Source organism: Eucyclogobius newberryi, unplaced genomic scaffold, assembly GCF_026437365.1.
Source record: "Eucyclogobius newberryi isolate DKJ021-1_F unplaced genomic scaffold, fEucNew1.0.hap1 SCAF_13, whole genome shotgun sequence".
In the NCBI taxonomy this organism is placed as follows: domain Eukaryota; kingdom Metazoa; phylum Chordata; class Actinopteri; order Gobiiformes; family Gobiidae; genus Eucyclogobius; species Eucyclogobius newberryi.
In genome coordinates, this window is record NW_027315757.1 from 33,889,962 (window position 1) to 33,910,109 (window position 20,148).

At 41.3% G+C, this 20,148-nt stretch overlaps 2 protein-coding genes across 2 annotated transcripts; both read left to right on the top strand.

Annotated features, from left to right (window-relative positions):
- Window positions 1-90: 90 nt before the first annotated feature.
- Window positions 91-2,381, top strand: LOC140358689 (uncharacterized). Its single transcript, XM_072443698.1, has 2 exons — window positions 91-194; window positions 424-2,381. The coding sequence occupies exons 1-2, from the start codon at window positions 173-175 to the stop codon at window positions 2,307-2,309; spliced, it is 1,908 nt and encodes a 635-aa protein (XP_072299799.1). The 5' UTR covers window positions 91-172; the 3' UTR covers window positions 2,310-2,381.
- A 546-nt stretch (window positions 2,382-2,927) lies between these two features.
- On the top strand, window positions 2,928-19,633 carry srebf2 (sterol regulatory element binding transcription factor 2). Its single transcript, XM_072443699.1, has 20 exons — window positions 2,928-3,253; window positions 7,815-8,179; window positions 8,308-8,500; window positions 9,543-9,694; window positions 9,792-9,938; window positions 10,034-10,309; window positions 10,390-10,504; window positions 10,723-10,874; window positions 10,957-11,161; window positions 11,239-11,414; window positions 12,143-12,392; window positions 12,469-12,638; window positions 12,872-13,043; window positions 13,133-13,250; window positions 13,328-13,437; window positions 13,515-13,647; window positions 14,038-14,209; window positions 15,700-15,876; window positions 17,271-17,382; window positions 18,632-19,633. Exons 1-20 carry the CDS (start codon window positions 3,163-3,165, stop codon window positions 18,844-18,846), a joined length of 3,501 nt encoding a protein of 1,166 aa, XP_072299800.1. The 5' UTR covers window positions 2,928-3,162; the 3' UTR covers window positions 18,847-19,633.
- The last annotated feature ends 515 nt before the right edge of the window (window positions 19,634-20,148 follow it).

Below are 20,148 nucleotides of genomic sequence, written 5' to 3' on the forward strand. Positions count from 1 at the left end.
CATTCAGATGAAACCAGTGGGGCACCAGTAGAGGGCACTAAACCACTACTGCACTTTTCTCTTCTTGTTTTGCTGTTTTAGCTCTGTCGAGTTGGACTTGGAGCAGAACAGAACACTCTGTGCCTAATAGATCAATAATGACATCAGTTTAAACGATTATGATTGAGGGGAAATGTCTACAGAACGAGACCACGGTACTGTGTTGTTTTTTCTGTTTTGCCCTTTTCCCCCAAATTATGACATTCATGCTAAAAATGGCTAAATGCTAACATCAAAGCTATTTATGACGCCTCCAGAGCCATGTATTATAGGAGCATGTGGCACAGGCTCAACATTGGACAAGTCGTTTAATATGCACATTATATTCAATTGATTACAGAGGGCGGTGTCATTGTTTTGACTGTGTTTCTTCTTGTCATGTAGTGATGTCCATGGAGAGTGTTGTGGAGCCTGATCCTGCAGAGATAAACATGGAGGACGAGACCAGCTGGAACTGTGGCCTCAGGCTGGTCCTCAGGCTGGTCCTCATCGGAAAGACGGGATCTGGCAAAAGCGCATCTGGAAACACAATCTTGGGCCGAAGACAGTTTGCCTCGAAGACCAGTGCCAGCTCCGTCACCCAGGTGTGTGAGCAGGGCAGCGTGGAGCTCCCTGAAGAAGAGGAGGATCCCTGTCCCCTGGAGACGCTGAAGAGGAAAGTGCCAAGGCAGAAGATGGTCCAGGTGGTGGATATGCCTGGCTTCGGGGACACTCGTCTCAGCGAAGAGCAGATTTACACTGAGATAGCCAAATGTGTGTCTCTCTCCGCTCCGGGACCTCATGCGTTCCTCCTCGTCATTCCTGTCGGCAGATACACCGACAGTGAGAACCAGGCTGCCGATGAAGTGGCCAGGGTCTTTGGAGAAGATGCACTCCGTCACCACACTATAGTTCTTTTCACTAGAGGCGATGACTTGGAGGGTGTTGACATTGAAACGTACTTGGATGACACAGCACCAGCCAGGCTTAAGAGTTTGATTGATAGGTGCGGAAGAAGGTACCATGTATTAAACAACAGAGATCCCAGTGACAGGGCTCAGGTTAAAGAACTCATAGTCAAGGTTCATAAGATGCAGCATTATAAAGGATTTTATACAAATGCTGTGTTTCTCAAAGCGGAGGATGTCATTAGAGAGGAGGAGAAAAGGAGGTTAACAGAGATGGGCCAAGCAAAGGGGGAAGAACAGGAAAATAAAGTGATGAGACGAGAAGCTACACTTGCTAAAAGACAGAAGTGTGATGCTGACTGCGAGAGTGCTATGGATACTGTTGGTGGAATACAAAGGCTAAGGAAGGGCGTTCAGGAGTATGATATGAGGGACATCAGGAACCACGGCTTTAGGTTTTTGAGAGGCAAAGGTCTGAGATGTTCAGTGCGCTCTTTAGCACAAATAAGGAAGGAGGCTGCCCTTTGCCCAGTGGTTTTAGAGAGAGTTCGGATTATTGTTGCTGCTGGAGCAACAGGCCTGGCAGTAGGGGCCATATTTGGAGCAGCTACTCCTTTATCGGCTGCATTAGGGGCTTCTCTGGTGGGAAACTCAGTTTTGACTGCAAGTCAGCTTGCTGGCATTTCAGCTGTGGGGGGTTCAGGGGTGGGGAAAGCAGTGGGGGCCTTAGTGGCAGCCACCTCAGGAAAGGTTGCAGTGGCTGTGGGAGCAGCCACAGGCGGATTGTTGGGTGGCTCTCTCGGAGCTGTTGCAGGGGCAGAGGCTGCCAGTCCACGAGAGGGGGCGAATGAGGCCTTGAGGCAGGTGGGTGTACTTGGTGTGACTGCAGTGGGAGTGGCAGCAGGTTTTGGCAGTTCTTTAGGTGCTGGTGCTGCTTTGGGAGTAGCACTAGAGGCAGGACGTGAAACAGTCATTGGTGGAGGTGCCTCGGCAGTTAGGGCCGGGTTATCTAACGCATCACTTGCCCAAGCTGGTTTAGTAGCTGGACAAGTCCTACCCCAGACTGCAGCAGCTTTAGCATGTGGAATGACTGCAAGTACCCCTGCCTTGACTAAACCAGTGGAAGCAACAGTTGTGTTGGCAGAACCCAGTGTGTCTTCAGTGGTCAGCAGTGTAGTGACCAACACCTGCAGCACTGTTTCAGTGGGCTGTCGATTGCTGAATGCAGTCGCTGATCTCAGCAAAGCTGCAGCAGGCATTGCCCTGGCTGGTGGTCTTGTGGTCAAAGTGGTCAAAGAAAAAGTCAGAGGTTGTACAGGGACAGCCGAGGGCAATTACTCTGAGAAATCATCTTATGAGATTTACTGGAATAGTCAACATTAACTTTCACATTTTAAAGCAGTATTGAATCTTACTTTCTTAACATTTTTCTTTTACCAATTATATTCACCATCACTGCAGATGAATAATATATCATATATATATATATATATATATATATATATATATATATATATATATATATATATATATATATATATATATATATATATATATATATATATATATATATATATATATATATATATATATATATATATATATATATATATTTGAATAAAGATATTTTGAAAAACTAACAGGCTTTTTTCATACTTATATAAATGGCATTCATTATTTTTGGGATTTGTATAGACCTATTTAAAACACCACCAGTATTCCCGTTTGTTTAAACCATTTGGTTTGTTTTGCAGCAGTAACAAACAGATACAGAATCTGAAAGTATCTAAAGTATCTAGGCGCAGTATTTGTCTTCGGGGCTCAAGCTCCTTTGGTAAAACAAGGGGGCGTGGTCTGTCTAAATGGAATGAAAGCTTCTGATGTGTGACGTACTATCAGACCACGGCCCAGCCCGCGCCGTCATTGGGCGAGGAGCTGGTCTCATGACAACAACAGGTGGCTGAGGACCAATCAGAGCTCACCCAGTCTGTTTGCGAATGACGTAAGACGCGTAATACAAGATGGCGACGTCTTGAACACAGAGCCGTGTGAATGATTTTATTGTTATGAAGTCGGCCTCTTTAGAGGCGCAGGTGTGAATTTTGCATTATTCGGACAACAATAAACGCGTAGTAGTGACAGTTGTGTTTCGCGCGCTCAACCACGCCCCCGGACCGTGCGCGGAGACTCGTCTGTTCCGGGCCAGACCAGGGGAAGTGATCCGCTGCTGACGGGAATGGACGGAGGAGAGTATATATCGTCCATGGAGAACATGGATCCGACTTTGGCCGAATTGGGTGATGAATTCACATTGGGAGACATAGACGGTGAGTGTCTGATTATTTTTCCACTGGCATCAAGCTGCACTTCCTGTAGCAAGACTGCGATCCTTTTTGCGTCTTTTATTCATATTTAACCCTGGTGTTATTTCACTTTTGATATGCTTATTTTACAAGTTGCACTTTCATTTATTTGTTTTTGTGTGTATGTATTCATGTAGCCTATTTGACTGTCAAAACGGCTTATTACAATATTATTAATTACGTAAGAAAGGCACAGATGCTTACTAACACGGATTTTTGTGCTAAAAATTCCCCAATGTTCAAATAGCATTTTGATCATCACTCTGTTATGAAAACATCATGAGATTCTCATTAGGAAAATCCACTGGACCAGATTGAGCATTAGCTATGTCTATGTGAGAAGGAGGATTTTCCATTTACATCACACCCAGATACTGACTGGGTGACATGACAAGACACTTATGCTTTTGTACAGGTTTCCAAAGATGAAAAGTGTTGTTTGCACCTTTACCCCTACCTTTAACCTAGAATCGTCCCAGGGACAGATAGCCTTCAGGGGCCATGTGCAGGCCACATAATCACTGTGTCAAAGAAGTGGACTCAGAACTAGAGCTTTCAAATAAAAACATCCTGATATAAAATAATAATTAATTCAATCATTTTCTACCGCTTGTTCCTGTTAAGGGTCATGGGTGACTGGAGCCTATCCCAGTGACTTAAAATAATAATGCATTAAATGTATATAGTGTTATTGGACATGCAAGACACGCAAGTCATTCTAGACCTGGTACTTGTAAGCTACTAGTGTTGCCACATCTGCCCCAAGGTAAACTGATGGAAGGAAGTCTGCCAAACTGCGCCGTTTGTCTCACCGGTTTTACCACATATAATTTCACGGACATATCGGATGCACATTAAGAAGTGCCACCCCCTGCAAGACACTCTGTCCGCTCTGGAGAGCAGCTTCAGTGACAGACTGATCCACCCTCGCTGTGTGAAGGAGAGGTTTCGCAGGTCTTTTCTTCCTGCTGCTGTCAGACTTTATAACAAACACTGCTAGCCCTGAACATGTGCAATATTGATGTAACCATGTGCAATACCTGTAAATAAGAGTGTTTACTTACCTGCTAATAGTATTACCTATTACCTAGTCTTGTGCTATCTATTTTTACATTATTTTATTCTATTATCTAATTAATTAATAATCTGTTATTATATTTATTATTATTATTATCTTATTTTTATCTTTATCTTTTTAATTTTTACTATTTTATTTTATTTCCCAAGAGTTACCAAGTGTTCTATTAAGAGTGTTTTTTTTTGGGGGGGGGGGGGGTTTAAAAACATTTTTGGATTTTTTTCTTTGAAACTTCCTATAATCTGTCCTTTCCTCCTGTTCTACTGCGTTGTAACAAGGAAATTTCCCCTTGTGTGGATATTAAAGGATTATCTTATCTTATAGAACTGTGGGTGAAGTGTCTTGCGGAAGGACACAACGGGTTGTTTCCACTCGAGCCACTGTTGTCCAATCCAGTACTCACCAACTTGCTTAGCTTTCAAAATCAGGCATTGACAAGAAGGTATGGCCACTAAGTATTTATGTGCATACGCCATGCACTTAATACATTGGTCTCAGGGTATAGCACTTCTTTTTTTAAATTGTTTTACATTCCATTAGTCATTCACTCCGATCAGTGGTGCATCTTGTTTTGAGGCTGATAAACAGACATCTGACCGCAGAGTCACATAACATTCATACTTACGGTAATTCAAGTGGGTTCAAGTAAACTACCTAGTTAAATACTTGAGTGTCGGGTCAGGAAGGACAGTCTGTTATTGTCGCTCATTCAAAGTTATGAAGTTTAAGGTAATGGGTAAGATTAGGAAAAGGGTTAGGGTAAAGGGTAAACATAAACCAGTCAAAAATATAACAGTTTCGGCCAGTTCAGCAACAGAAGTTAATTCATTACCATGGCAACCAGATCGCTTCCAACACTCTGGATCTGACTATCTAGCACAAAACGGTATGAACTTGTTGAAGCTGAGGTCAAAAGGCCAAAACTTCAAGTACTAGTAGACAACCAATCAACTTGTCCATCTGTCCCTTTTTTCCATTTTCTTTTAAATTAACGATAAGAAAAACTGCCCCACCCCCACAAGCAGAATGTACAAAAATAAATAAGTATGACACAAAAACAAAACAAACACCAAAACAATAATGAAATAAAACGACACCAGTGGTTCTCCAGATTATGGCTGGCCTGCTCTTCGGGGCCATAGAGATGTCCAGATGATACTAAAGGTTTTTTTGTTCGACAATGTGTAGCATGAAATGGGAGTGAAGATGCTACAGCGTAGACCCCTCAACTACCGGGCGACACTCATGTTCTTGTACTTGCTGTCTTTTAGCCGTTGTCCGCAGACTACAGGGGCCCCAGGTTATGTAACCTATTGTCTTTGCTCTGAGCTGAGGACTTCATTCCCTTTTGCTCGAATGGCCCTTTGTAGTAGACACAATCACTGGGGTGTACAGTGTGTTTTCTTTTCTCTGGCGTAGATAGTCTGCCTCATAAAGCTGTGCATGCTCTGTTCACTCCGATGAGGATTTGTGTGCATGATGTGAGAAATTGAATGTGGCACTTGTATCACAGGGGCCGAGGTACATTGTGCAGCCTGGAACCCACCAGGCACCAGATGAAAATCAACCTTTCTTTTTCTCATTTTGATTGAAATGATTTAAATTTTATTCAATGTATTTGATCTTGAAAAATCACTGAGGATGATATTTTTATTCAGTTCCAAAGGGAAATTCTTTTTGTCACAGACATGCAATGTTTTTTTATTATTAAGCCACTGGTATGAACAAGATCGTTTACATTTGAATGTAACATGTACAAATATGTCTAGATTACATCACATTAAACAATAAATAACAATAGAATGACTATATAATCAATAAGCTCAAAAAATATTTAAAAACCATTACAATGAAAACAACGAGATTGTTCATTAATTGAAATTTAAACTGGCCTAATGTGGAGTAGGGTTGTGTGGAGTAGGGTCAAAAGTCTCAAAAATCAGACACTAATCAATACTAATTTCGAAAGTCATTCCTTTAAGTATTAATATTTAAAAAATAAACGTAATCAGAACTAAATTTGGCCTTTCCAGAAGAGAATGATATGAGCTTTAGCAAGACATAAACTTTGTTTTTTAAGTATCTTCCTTTATTGAGTTTGAAATTGTAATACTTTAATGACACACCATGTGGAGCAATGCAGAAAATGCAATGTTGCTCAAGCCACAAATTTCCCCATTGTTTGGTTTCTTGAAATGATTCTTCCTCATTCTTACCGTCTTGTCGACTGAATACTGGCTGTCAGTGTCAACAGATGTTTGTAACCATAGAAAACAGAAACACATTTGAATGTGTCAAGTTTAATTCTAACTCGATCTTTATTATTGGTAATACACCACAGAATTCACTGCTTTAAAAAAAACAAATTCAATTCTCTACGTCTTGGCATTTGTGTTTGTAATTCTCAAATACCACATTTAAACTGTTTTTTAATCCTTTAATATGTATAGTTGTAAAATATAACATTATAAAAAAAACAACTCTCTCAAGACAAAACATAAAAACGATTCTTCTCCAATTCAAGCCTTATTCCAAGACCAAGGTACAAGGTTTTCCCCACTCGAGGCATTTGAGAAAAGAACCGAAAAAAATGCAGCCTGGTCGACGTGAGAATTGCACCTAATCAAATTGCCATTCTGATTGAGTTTTATTTCTTGTTCAAATTAGTATCTAGTTTCACAAACATTTAAAACAGTTTGCCTATTATTTACATCATTAAAAAGGTGTATTGCATTATTTATTGTCATGGCCTTTATTTCTTATCAGGAGAACTCTATCTCTCCTCACTCCCGTTTCTTCAGAGGTTTTTCAAGGTTGAATAGTTGAAGGCCAGTGGCTTCATGCTCAAACAGTAGCTGGTCCTGCAGAGTTTCAAGGACAGGTCTTTTACCAGGACCAGTCTTATCTGTGTCAGCTCATATCAAACCTTCACCTCTGTCGTTCAAGGACAGAGAAGAAGAACTTTAGATGCAAGTTTGCGCACTTTATTTGGTCTCTGCTGCTGGTTTGGTGAAATGTGCACTTAAACCATTTTGCAATAGTGTGAAATAAAGCTTAACACTCTTCAAATGCATTTGTTAGCCTAGTAATTTATCTAGACCTATTTCCTGACAGTAAAATCAAACGTCTGAGATCAGGCTTCTAATGTTTATTTATGAGCTTGTTTATTTATATCAGAATCAGAATAAGGTTTATTGCCATTTGTCAATTAACAAAATTCACAAACATAGGAACTTGTCCTGGTGATTCGGTATACAATATATAATTTACAATTATATGTATTTCACATATAACAACTTTACAATGCTATTGGCAGTGCAAAGAGGGGATATAGAACAACCAGCAAATTGACAGAGCGCTCCAGACTCATTTGGTGGTGGAATGTGCAGTGCAAAAACAGTGCTTTGTTCATCGCACTGATCTTCTGTTGTTGTTTTTTCCATCCAGAGATGCTGCAGTTTGTCAACAACCAAGCCGGAGATTTTCCTGATATTTTTGAGGACCAGATACAGCAGGCAGCTTCTGCCCCCCAAAGACCTGTGCTCCAAACCCCTCAGCTCATTCAGACCCCTCATACCTCTGCTCCCACAACCTTCCAGAATTCACCCACCCCCCTGGCCTCAGCCCAAATCCTCTCACCCCAGTATGTCCCCCTGACCCCTCCCCTCACGCCGGTCCAGACCCCCTCACCTGTTACAGTGGTCTCAACAGCGCAGCAGGTGACGCGCAGCCCACCCCTTCTTCAGCCAAGACCTCCAACCATCCAGCAAATACAACCCCAGCTTCAACATACAGCTCAACCCACCATCCAGGTAAAGAATAGACACATTATTTGAAAACTTTATTTCACTCATTTATTTAAGAAATTATGTCATTGAGTGTCAAAGCAGTTGTATACTGTGTGTTTGCCTTTGCTCATATTGTATCTTCTTAATTGCAGATGCATCCACAGGGCATTCCCATGCAGACCCAGAACTTTCCCATGCACACTCTGGTCCAAACACACAATCAAACAGCTCTGCCCATCCAGACTCAGGCTCCTCAGACGGTCATGATCACCTCCAACGGAGGACAGTCCCGCTTCATCCAGAACCAAGTCATCTGCCACCAAAACCCTACACCGAGCTTTCAAGGTCTGTGACGCATGACAAAGACAGGTTTTATTTAGGGCTGGGCATGGTAACGTGTTATTGTCACATTAACACATCAATAAATTAACTGAAGGAATTATTTCGTCACTCGTTAACGTTGGCCATGTGTATCAGTCAAAAAACCTTAATCAAAGCGCCTGGTCTGCGAGCTGCTGTGCCCACCTCATGAGGCACACAGAGGGGAAGGGTCCGATTGTGTCTTATATTCTTACATGACATAATCTGTACTATATTATATAAATAGCTTTCAGTAACTCTTTTTATTTGGTTTTAACAGAACTCCATAAGAAACATGTAAATCTCATCCTGTTTCTTCAGCTTGATATGATGATATTGTATGAAAACATCCTATTTAACTATCTAGAGCAGTACTACACTACACCTACAGGATTGGAGACTTTAACTTGAAAATTAGGTTCAGCTTCAAAAAAATATTCACATTTTATAATCTCATTTGAATGTATTGAATGTAGACATTCCAATTATAATATACCGGCAATTATATTAATAATGAAAACTAAGCCTATTGTGTTTTTATCATCTATATATTATTTGCACTACATTCTAAAATAATTTGGTTCCAGTTACAGATACATTCACTGGATGAATTAAGAAGAACAAAAATGCCTTTCAAAATATTGTTTATTGACCTTTGCGCACATGTGATTGCATTTTTTTTATTGTAGCCCTGATTATAAGATTGTAAATAGCCTTCTGGTTATGTGACAATAATTTGGAAATATTAAGCTGAAATGATTAATATTTTAAAACAAAAAAATCTTAATCTTTGGAAATATCTATGATGGCAGTTTTCAGGAATTTATTTTGAGAAACTACCAAACATCAGTAGCTAAATACCTAAATCTCTCAACTGAGCTACTGCTCCCTGAGCTATTCTCAATTTGTTTCTTGTCCCATCTTGTTGATTTGTGCCCTAGTGTGTTGTCTAATGCTAATTTGTCTGTTTCAATATATTCCCTGTGTTTATCCATTCTAAAAGGGTTCAATTCTTTCACATCTGCAGTTCTTCAACCACATGTACAGAGCATAATGACATCACAACTTCAGCCAGTGACCTTCCAACACCAGCGTGTCCTCACCCCGACCTGTCAAACTATACAGACCCTCTCTGCAGCGCCCACCACAGTCCACACTATGCAACAGCCTATGCAACAGGTGCTACAAGTCTCAGTGGAAGACCTTGGCTCAATAAATGCAATATATCTTTTCTGCTTTCGTCCAACCATTTCATTGGTCATTATTTTGTTTTTAGGTCCTAGTACAGCAGCCCCAGATTCTTAAAACGGACTCGCTGGTGCTTACAACACTCAAACCAGATGGGACTCAAGTGCTATCGACCATGCAGACCCCCATCACCACTTTAACTACACCTATTCAGAACACTGCTCTGCAAGTGCCGGTAAATATGTGCAATTACTATTTAGTCACAACTCTGGATACTCTTGAAATATAGGGTCAATTGATTTGAATTTATAACTGTTATTTTGCTTTTAGACTTTGATGAGTAGCAACATCCTGACCACAGTCCCAGTTGTGATGGGAGGAGGGGATAAACTACCTATAAAGCAGCTTCAAACCAGCTCGGGACAGTGCACAAACATATCCAGAGTCAATATGGACCACATGAGCAGTGGAGGTATGATCCAGGGAGGAGTGGTAAAAGAGGGGGAGAAGAGGAGTACCCACAACATCATTGAGAAAAGATATAGATCCTCCATCAATGACAAGATTGTGGAGCTCAGAGACTTGGTCATGGGAAACGATGCAAAGGTTTGTGGTGGTGATAATATCAGCATAAAGGGAAATTCATGCATATTAATAGTAAATTATGTATTTTGCTCTCTTATCAGATGCACAAATCTGGAGTTCTGAAGAAAGCTATTGATTACATTAAGTACTTGCAACAGGTCAACCATAAACTACGACAAGAGAATGCAGCGTTTAAGATGGCCAACCAGAAAAACAGTGAGTTTGCTCTATGGTGTTAGAATATGTTTTAGAGGGTACGCACTTTATTCAATTTCTTTTGAAACGCACAGATCAGATTTAATAACTCTTTTTGCTTCATATATTGCTTACAGACAAAAAAATTAAATGTTTTTTGAACTCATACGCAGATTATTGGGATCATAATGGACATGACCACACATAACTTTTAATAAGCCATAAACTATGTTTCCCAGAGCCCCTGTCGCTGGCCGAAGAGATGGAGCTCAAACAGGAATTAGTGATTATGTCACCTCCAGCCTCAGATTCAGGTTCGGGGTCCCCTTCCCAGTTCTCCCCTTACTGTGTGGACTCAGAGCCAGACAGCCCCTTAATGGAACATGACCAGGTAATACAACCGCTTGGATAATTGACTTTCGTTGTTTCATTCAATTCCTGTTAATTCCTCATGTTATACTGCGTTTCATCAGGTGAAAAGTGAACCTGGGTCTCCCTCTTCAGTCGGCGTCATGGATGGCTCACGTCTTCTGCTTTGCGTCCTGACCTTCTTCTGCCTGTCACTAAACCCTCTGCCCTCCCTGCTGGGGTCTGAGGCCACGGCGACCAACAGTTTCACTCTGAGCCACGGGCCATCAAGGACGCTTTCCTGGTTTCCGGGTCACACACAAGACTTTGGTAAACATGGCAACAATGTCTTTTTTAATTCACTTTCATTATTGAATGTTTTAAATATGTGTCCTTTTTTTGTTCAGGGTCCTGGGTGCGGTGCCTTTTGCCGTGGGTGATTGCCTGGGTCCTGAGTGGGGTGGGGGCCGTGTGGGGCTGTGCCAGAGTGCTTTATCTGTGGGAGCCTGTCACACCCCTCCACTCCCCCAAATCTGTGTCATTCTGGAGGCATCGCAAACAAGCTGATTTACATCTCAAGAGAGTGAGTTTCAAGTTGTATATCATTTGTCTTTATAGCCCTCATGCTAGTGGAAGAACGCCTCCACTCTCCCTCCACAACATGAACAAATGTTGTTTTTTGTGGGGGTTTTGCCTGTTTCATTGTTTTTTTGTTTGTTTTTTATGCGTAAAAGTATTTTTAACCCGCACAGGGTAGCACAAGGGTTAAAGGTTAAACTACACATAATAATAGCAACATCTCTATCCTGATGCAACAGTATTAAATATAATAGCACATCTTCTACTTGGCATTTTGTGTGTCCTTGAGCACCAACTCATTATACCCATTTTTGATTTGTGTTTGACAGATTTAAGCATGCTGTTCACTGCATGGGTTATTTTTAGCATTTCAAATAATGTTCACATCTAAAGCTTGACCATCAAATCGCTCGGGCGATTTGCCTCTGCTGTCAGCCTTTACTGAATACTAAACTCCTCCAGGTTTCTACGCTTTTTTCCCAAAGAGGTTTTTTTTGTAGTTTTTCCTGGCCGAGAAGGAGAGTCTAAGGACAGAGGACCCTGGGATATCGTCCCTCGCCACCACAGACATTGTCTGACTCCATCGCAACCACAGACATTGTTGATTCATTTCTCCCTGTGGCCCTCAGAGGCAACTGTTGTTGTGATTTTGGGCCTTACAAAAATAAATTGATTTGATTTGATTTGATAAACGCAGGATTATTTTGTCCGTCATGATTTGTCTGTCTACAGGGGGATTTCACAGCAGCCATGGCAAGTTTGGAAACCAGCCTGTCCATTTTGAATAGAGCTCTACCATCCACGAATCTCGATCTGGCCTGCTCGCTCTCCTGGAATCTTATTCGCTACTTGATACATCGCCCCACTCCCCTGGGCTGGCTGGTTCACCAAGTCGGAGGCAGACACGAGGGAGATGAGGCAAGAACAAGTGCGAAAGATGCAGCGCTGGTTTACCAACGACTGAGCCAACTGCAGCTTACAGGTAGGAAAACATCTGATGATCTTGAGACATCAGTATTTACTCCACACATTTGGTTTAACATCTATATGTCTTGCAGGAAAGTTGCCGCAGCCTAGCCACTGGTGGGCCCTTTCCCTGTCTTTCAGTGCTGTTAACCTGAGTGAGAGCGCCCAAAGCAAGATGGTGCCTGCCGAGCTTATTCAGATATATATTACTGCGGCCACAGCCCTGCGCACGGTTCTGGGTCATCACCTCTCCTTTCTGCCTGTGAGTTGCACATTGGTGAATTGTATTGTTTACAGTTAGTGGCACCCTGGTACATTTTAAAATGTAAATGCACATTATTTTAAGTTATAAAAGATGAATTCCAAGCTGTCCAAAATAACTTAAAATGCCTAAACAATGTAGAGAACATTTAAAATATTTTTGAAGATGTGTAAAACACAAACTAAACTCCATAAAATGGCTTTTTAATGTATGTTTTCTTTTGTTTTTCCCAGAGTTATCTCTTGAGTTGTGCTGAGGGTGTGGCAAACCAAGCAGACACCAAGCCCATACCTGACCAGGTGCGCTGGCTTTTCACTCCATTGGGCAAACAGTTCTTTTTGAGCTGTGATTGGTCGGTGAGGTCTGATAACGATGATGGAGTCTACACTTCTCAGAGGGACCCAGGTAGAGCAGGACATCTGACACATGCAGTTTATCCTTCATTATCATTCTTCATTGTCAACTTTTAACTTTTTTCTATTACTATATTCCAGCTGATCCTCTTGCCCAGTTGCACCGTGGGTTCTGCAGAAAGCTTTTGGAGAGAGCGGTTCACACCCTTATTCAGCCTCAAACAGACCTGGACGTAGATAAACGCAAAAATGAATCAGGGTAAAAAATTTTTTTAAAAATGTTTACCTATATTGATTTTATCACTGCATATCACTGTTTTTTTAATCCTTTTCTAGGGAGTTTTCTGGTGCCCTTGAGTTTCTGCAGTTGCTGAACAGCTGCACAGACGACTCATCCTCACAGCCTCCTTCTCTCTCCACTCCCCATAGTCACACCATCACTACAGGTAATGCCTAATGAAATATGTAAATGTGTTGCTGAGACATATGTACGATGTCAACATGTTTGTCTCCATTTGTGTAGTTGGAGACCCAGTGAGTCGCTGGTGGGCGTTGGTCCTAAAGGCAGCAGTTCATTGGCTGCAGGGTAACGATGTTACAGTAAAATCATTGTTGGCTGAAGCTGAGCGTATGCCAAGAGCGCTGCACACTCTCGAGTAAGTTTAGTCTCCAAGTACTGGAATACCTAAATTAATTATTTAACAAATGAATACATTTATGGCATAAAAATAGACTAGTCCAAAGTATAAATGGGTCCACTGGAAGAATTAATCTAGCTTTTTGAGTTTACAAGGCTCCAACGACAGGAAAATTGCAGGTAAATGGCACAAAGACAATGGTGTGGGCTCAACCAATCAAAGGCTGGTCAAGTTTGAGACTTAAGGGTTAAAGCTCAAAGCCCATTAGCCAAAAGACACACAAATACTTATACTTAAAAAATATGTGAGAAAAAGATCATACTTTGTAGAATATTAGGATAAATTAATAAAGATTTTAAAACCATGCATTATTTGTAATCCCAATCATCATTATCTTTGTCATTGTAGTCACCCTCTTCCTAAGGCAGTGCTGTTGCTCTGTAAAACAGTTCAGGTGAGCCTGGCTCCTCTGAAAGGAGAAGGCCTCGTCACCTGCCTGTCTCACTGCGACAGGGCCAGTAGCTACCTGCGCTCCAGCATCTCAGTGCCTCTGACTCAGTCTGGAAACTATCTGCACAAGGTACACTTTTACACTCAACAAAAATATATTTTTTATGAGCTGAACTCAAAGATACAGAACATTTTCCATATTGACAAAAGACCGATTTCTGTCAAATATTGTTTACAACTCTATCTAAACCTGTGTTAGTGAGCACTTGCTTCGCCTCACAGGTGTGTATCCGGATGTTGATCAGACGGCATGAATATTGCACATTTGTGCATTAGGAAATGTTCAGTTTTGCTCTATTTTGGGGTTCTGGGGGGTCGGAGAGCCAATTGGTATCGGGTGTGAGCACCATTGCGGTGCAACACATCTCCTTTGCATAGCGTTCAGGTTGTTGATGGTGGCCTGTGGAATGATGATCCACTCCTCTTCAATTGATTTGCGAAGTTGATGGATATTGGCAGGAATCACAATCTTGCAAAATGGGGCTGTGCATTAGCATGCTCCATCATGAGGGGATGGTTGTGGATGAATGGCACAACAATGGGCCTCAGGATCTCATCACTGTATCTCTCTATAAAATGCACCTGTGTTCATTGTCCATAATATGACCCCACCTCTACCATTGGCCACTCGATCCACAACTTTTTCATCAGCAAACCGCTCACTCACCCAACGCCACACAAGCCGTCTGGCAAACCAATTGTTGCTGCAGCTGTCCGGGTGGCTGGTCTCAGAGGATCTGGAGACTGACATGCTGGATGTGGAGGTCCTAGCCTGATGTTATCACACTTGGTGCAGTTTTGAGGCCGGTTGGATGTACTGCCAAATTCTCTGAAAGGCCTTTAGAGAAGGCTTATGGTAGAGAAATGAGCATTCAATGCACAGGCAATAGCTCTGGTGGACACTCCTGTGGTCAGCATGCCAATTGCAACATCTGTGGCATTGTGCTTTGATTAAAACTGAACATTTCAGAGCGTCCTGCACACCTGGTGGGAAAAGGATAAGTGCTCACTAACACAGCCGTAGACAGATTTGTCAACAATATTTGAGATTAATGGGTCTTTTGTCTATGTAAAAAATGTTTTCTATCTTTAAGTTCAGCTCATGAAATATGGGTGCAAAAACAAGGTGTAGCATTTATAGCTTTTGTCAATGTATTATTATCAACCCTTTCGCTCCCTCCTCTTCTGTGCTATTGCAACTCTTCCGATGTTTAATCATGCATGTTTACTGACCTTTTGAAGCTGCTGGTTCTTTTACTTGCATGCTGATGGAGCTGTGGGGATGTGAGTGTGGCGGAGTTTGGGTGGCAGGAGGTGGCTGTAGTGCATTGTAGTTGCATTGCATGATTCTGAAGCAGAGTGCAATGTGCCTGCAGTGCAACACAGACGCTTTCCCAGTCAGCACGCCCCACTGACACCCCACTGTTTCACCTCCTGCCTGGGACTGGTGGGTTGGATAATCATGTTTTCAGCATGGGTTGTAAATCTGCATTGGAATGATCCACTAGTCAAGAGATGTTAAATATGTTGCATTTCACTCACTGGCCTCTGCCTCCAAAGGGTGTGGAGCTTCTTCTCTGTGACCTCCTGTTGACCTTGAGGACGAGTCTTTGGCAGCGCGGTGGCAGCACTAATGGAGAACCAGCTCCTGGACCAGCATCTATACTGCCTGGGTTTCAGAAGGACCTCAGTGCACTCCGAAAGCTCACTCAGTGTTATAGACAAGCTCAGCACAAGGTAACCAAAGCCATGCAAGCATACATTTTGAACTGATCATGGTTACTTTACTTTGGTCATTTTGATTGTGATTGATTGAGGTCTGTGTCAAAATACTTTGCTTTTGTTCTATGGATGTTAAAGTGCATATGATGGGTCAGAATACACTAAAACATAGTAAACATAATTTTATTTAAAATTTTACCAACAAAGAAAAGTCCACCAGTTTGACCATTTCAGTGAAGTATATAATTCTTAGCTATATAGCAGATATACTGTAAACAAGGGCCAAAATCCATATTAAGTACACAATATTTATAATTTGAAATTGTACCTTATTTTCTTAAATTATGTTTAAATGTCAGAAAAATGTATCAGTTGAATGTAAATTGGATGGAGTGATTAGATTTTGGAACTTGGCACTAGTTCCTGTAATTTTCAGCTTACAATTTTTCTTCTCAAACTGCCACTTGACTAATGTAAAACTGCAATAAATATTTACCGCAGGCACTATGCCGTCAAACTAAATTATAATTAGAAAAACATTGACACATGTCGTATAAGCTAACGCTGTGATATAGGTCACTGTAACACATGCTAATTAATTAGTGCACCTTGGATCTATGATTAGTTGTGGTTACAACTGTAGGTTAAGTTTTATTCATATACATGCATACATATTCCCTGCAGTACAAACATTGATCACCGGCTCAATGGAACTATGAACTATCAATGCATCATCTGTAACAACTGCTGATACCACAAGTGTTTGTGTTCATCATTTATATTTAGACATGCAGAAATTACTTTATGGGTTCCTGCTGTGCCTTGGCCGGAAGCCTTGAACAATTAATATTGACTCAAGGTTCTGTGAGGATTTTTTGACACAATCTTGGCCAGGGGTGTTCAAATTATGGAACGGGGGCCAGATGTGGCCCTCAGACCTATTTTGTTGACTTCTCTTGTGCTAAATTGGTCCAAATAGGAAGAACTTTTTTCTTTTTTTAAGGTTTTTTGGCCCGGACAGATGAGAGGGAAAGGGGGGATTAGAGAGACGGGAGGACAGGCTGTAAAGAGTCGGAGTCAGGATTTGCACAGGAGCCACAGGATGCACCAGGAGCCTGGCATACATGTGCTGTGCCTTAACCACATCACATTGCATTGGGATGCACAGCCTAAATGAATGTTCCTAAAATAAACATTCTAAAGATTATTACGTAAAGCTGTGTAAAATGCACTAACTCTGATAACCCCTGGTCTATGGCCCCCAGCTTAGAATATATTTCAATATCTGTGAAAAAAAAGTTCAAACATCCCAGATCGAGGCCTTCAGTTATTTTTTCATCGCCAGTGTGGAGAGGAATTATGTGACAGATTGTTGCATAATGAATTTAAAATTGAGATTTTTGTGTCAGGTTTTTCTTCATGAGACAACAGTTCGTCTGATGGCTGGAGCCAGTCCGACTCGGACACACCAACTTCTAGAGCACAAGCTTCGACGCAGAACGAATAACTGCAACTCAAGTGGTATTACAAATTTCTATACAACTGTTTTGTTTTTTTTTTATCTTTTATATGTATGTACTTTATGTATATGTATTTTATATAGGTATTTTAAAAGGGAACTTCCTTTGTCACAAAAGCTTCATTAGCCTTACCCTTAGTACCTTAAGATTATGCAGACGGTTATGTACAAATGCTGTCTAATTTAGGAAAAAGTTCAATAGTAGAAAAAATAACCCTTATGTTAAATGTTTTCTCACACTTTGTGAATGAAACACACTTCTACTGTAGAACATACAGTATTTACGTCATAAGGCGCTGGTAGAGCTGGCAGCCCGGTGTAAACGCTCTCTCTTCTTTCTCACACTTATTGTGCTTTATCTCCTATATTTTGTAAATATAGTTAGTATATTTTTTCTATTTTACTGTACGATAGGGACACGCGCTGGAATAGTTTTTTAATTCAACTGTTTTTGACTTTTTTCGGCTGGATTTGAGCGTTTTTCGTTGCGGTCATTGTGTTGTTGTGACGTGAGCTAGCTCCGAGCGAGCCCACCAGCCCCCCCCCCCGCGCCCTCCGGCCGCGCTAAAGTACGGCGTGTCGTCGGTACACGTTTATATACACGTGTATATGAAAGAGGAACTTCACCAACGATCGGGACACGCACTGGAATCGCTTTAAATGAACTTGTTTTGACTTTATTCGGCTGGATTGAGTGTTTTCGTCGTGTCGTGGCGATGTGTCTTGGCTCTGAGTCCCCCGGCTCCGGCCCCGCCCCCCGGCTCCGGCCCCGCCCCCCGGCTCCGGCCCCGCCCCCCGGCCGGCGCCGTACCGCGTTTCCACAAAGGAGGAACTCATGAAACTGCGGACAACTGTCGTCTTACCCGGAGATCGTCACGTTATCCCGGCGCAATACTGACCTAACCTAATACTGATGTGCAATTCTGTCGTATGTGCAATTACTGTGAAATTCATGTGCAATTACTGTGAAATTCATGTGCAATCTATGTGCTGTCGTGACACATATTCATGTGCAATTACTGTCGGGATCACATGCAATGGTATTTATGTATTTATTTGTCTATGGGAGTTTTTATTTATTTATAGGAGATCTTCTACTGAAAGTGTTTTTCAGACTTCCTATAAGTGATCTGTTCTTCTGTATCTACCTCTGTATCTACCTGCGTTGCACCAATGAAATTTCCCCATGTGGGACAATAAAGGAATAGCTTATCTTATCTGTTTTTGTAAAACTCTCATCTGTTTTCTCAGGTGAGGGTATCCTGGGAGAGAGGGAGAGGGCCCATGCCATCCTACTGGCCTGCCGCCACCTTCCCATGCCCCTTTTAACCCCACCTGGGCACCGGACTCGCCTGCTGGCTGAGGCCAAGCGCACCCTGGAAAGAGTGGGAGATAGGCGTTCTCTTCAGGACTGTCAGCAAATCCTGCTGCGCCTCAGTGGGGGGACTACTATTGCCGCTTCATGAATGCATCCCAAAACAACAATGACCAACCTCTGACCATTACTATACGTCCTGTGAATATTCTTTACAGAACTGTATGAGCCTCTGTCTATTTGACTCCCTTTTATAAACAATCTAAAAGTGATAATAGAGCTAGACCATAGCTCCATCTACTGTTTGTAAATGGTAGCATATTTGCGCATACCAGGCAGGTCAAAACACAATTTTAACAGTGTTTGATTAGCAATAGAAAACCAAGCTGTACAATCATTATTGGCATTCCCCAATGCTAGTTCCGCAGTAGTGTCTCAGTTTATTTGCAGGCTTCACAAAGGGATTTGAAACATGTTCGATCGGTCAAACATGGTCACTAGGGCTGCAACATTTGCTTCTTTTGTACAGTGCTGAGTGGTGACTCTTCTTTTCTACCTCATACTGTACAAAGCCAGCATTTTGCTAAGGAGCAAAATTGGATATGTACCATTACACCCATATTGTATGTCCCAAAAAGATAAATTAGACTTGTGACACTTTATTTTAGTGCAGCTTTAGGATAATGAATTGTCAGCGCATATTCTGTTTTATAGGTTAGAAAACAGCACAGCCAAGATATTTGTAAACTGTGTTATCAGAAAGGACTGATAGGATTATAACGGGATATCCGGGAGTACATTGGAACAGATTATTTAAACTTTAATTTCATCTTTTCAAACTTCCATGATTGTGTAAATGGTGTATATATTCAAAAAGGTCTGAAGATAAACAGGATGACTTGATTTACTGCTGAGATAAAACATGTCGGTAATAAAAAGCTGTGTGAGGCATCAGCTGAGATGTCATGCGCCGCAGCCAACATCCTTAGGGTTGATATGAACACGGATGGAAATGGATTACTTCATAATTCAGACTTTAGTGTAAATTGATGTTGCTCTTGAGCTGAAATTGCCTTGATAATATGTATAAAGAAAATATTTTATAATGTTTTACTGCATTTAAAATAACGGTGGCGTGTTCTGAAGAATATTGTCTATTTTGCTTTTCATTTGGGTCTATATGTCTTTCATCACTGCAGTTTTGTATTCTTGTTAATTTAATGTCCCTGTGAAGCCCTTAAAATCCGTGTGTGTTTTTATTTCATTATCGTTGTTGTCATTATTACTGTTGTTATTATGTTTATTATTAAACATTCTCAGATTATCCCACCAAAACTGTACACTTAATGAGTGAATCTCTTTTTTTATGTTGGATGAATATTTCATTGTAGAACAGTAGACGCGTTAAAAGCAAGAACTATTGGCCTGTACTAAGCTCTCTACTAAGCTCTCA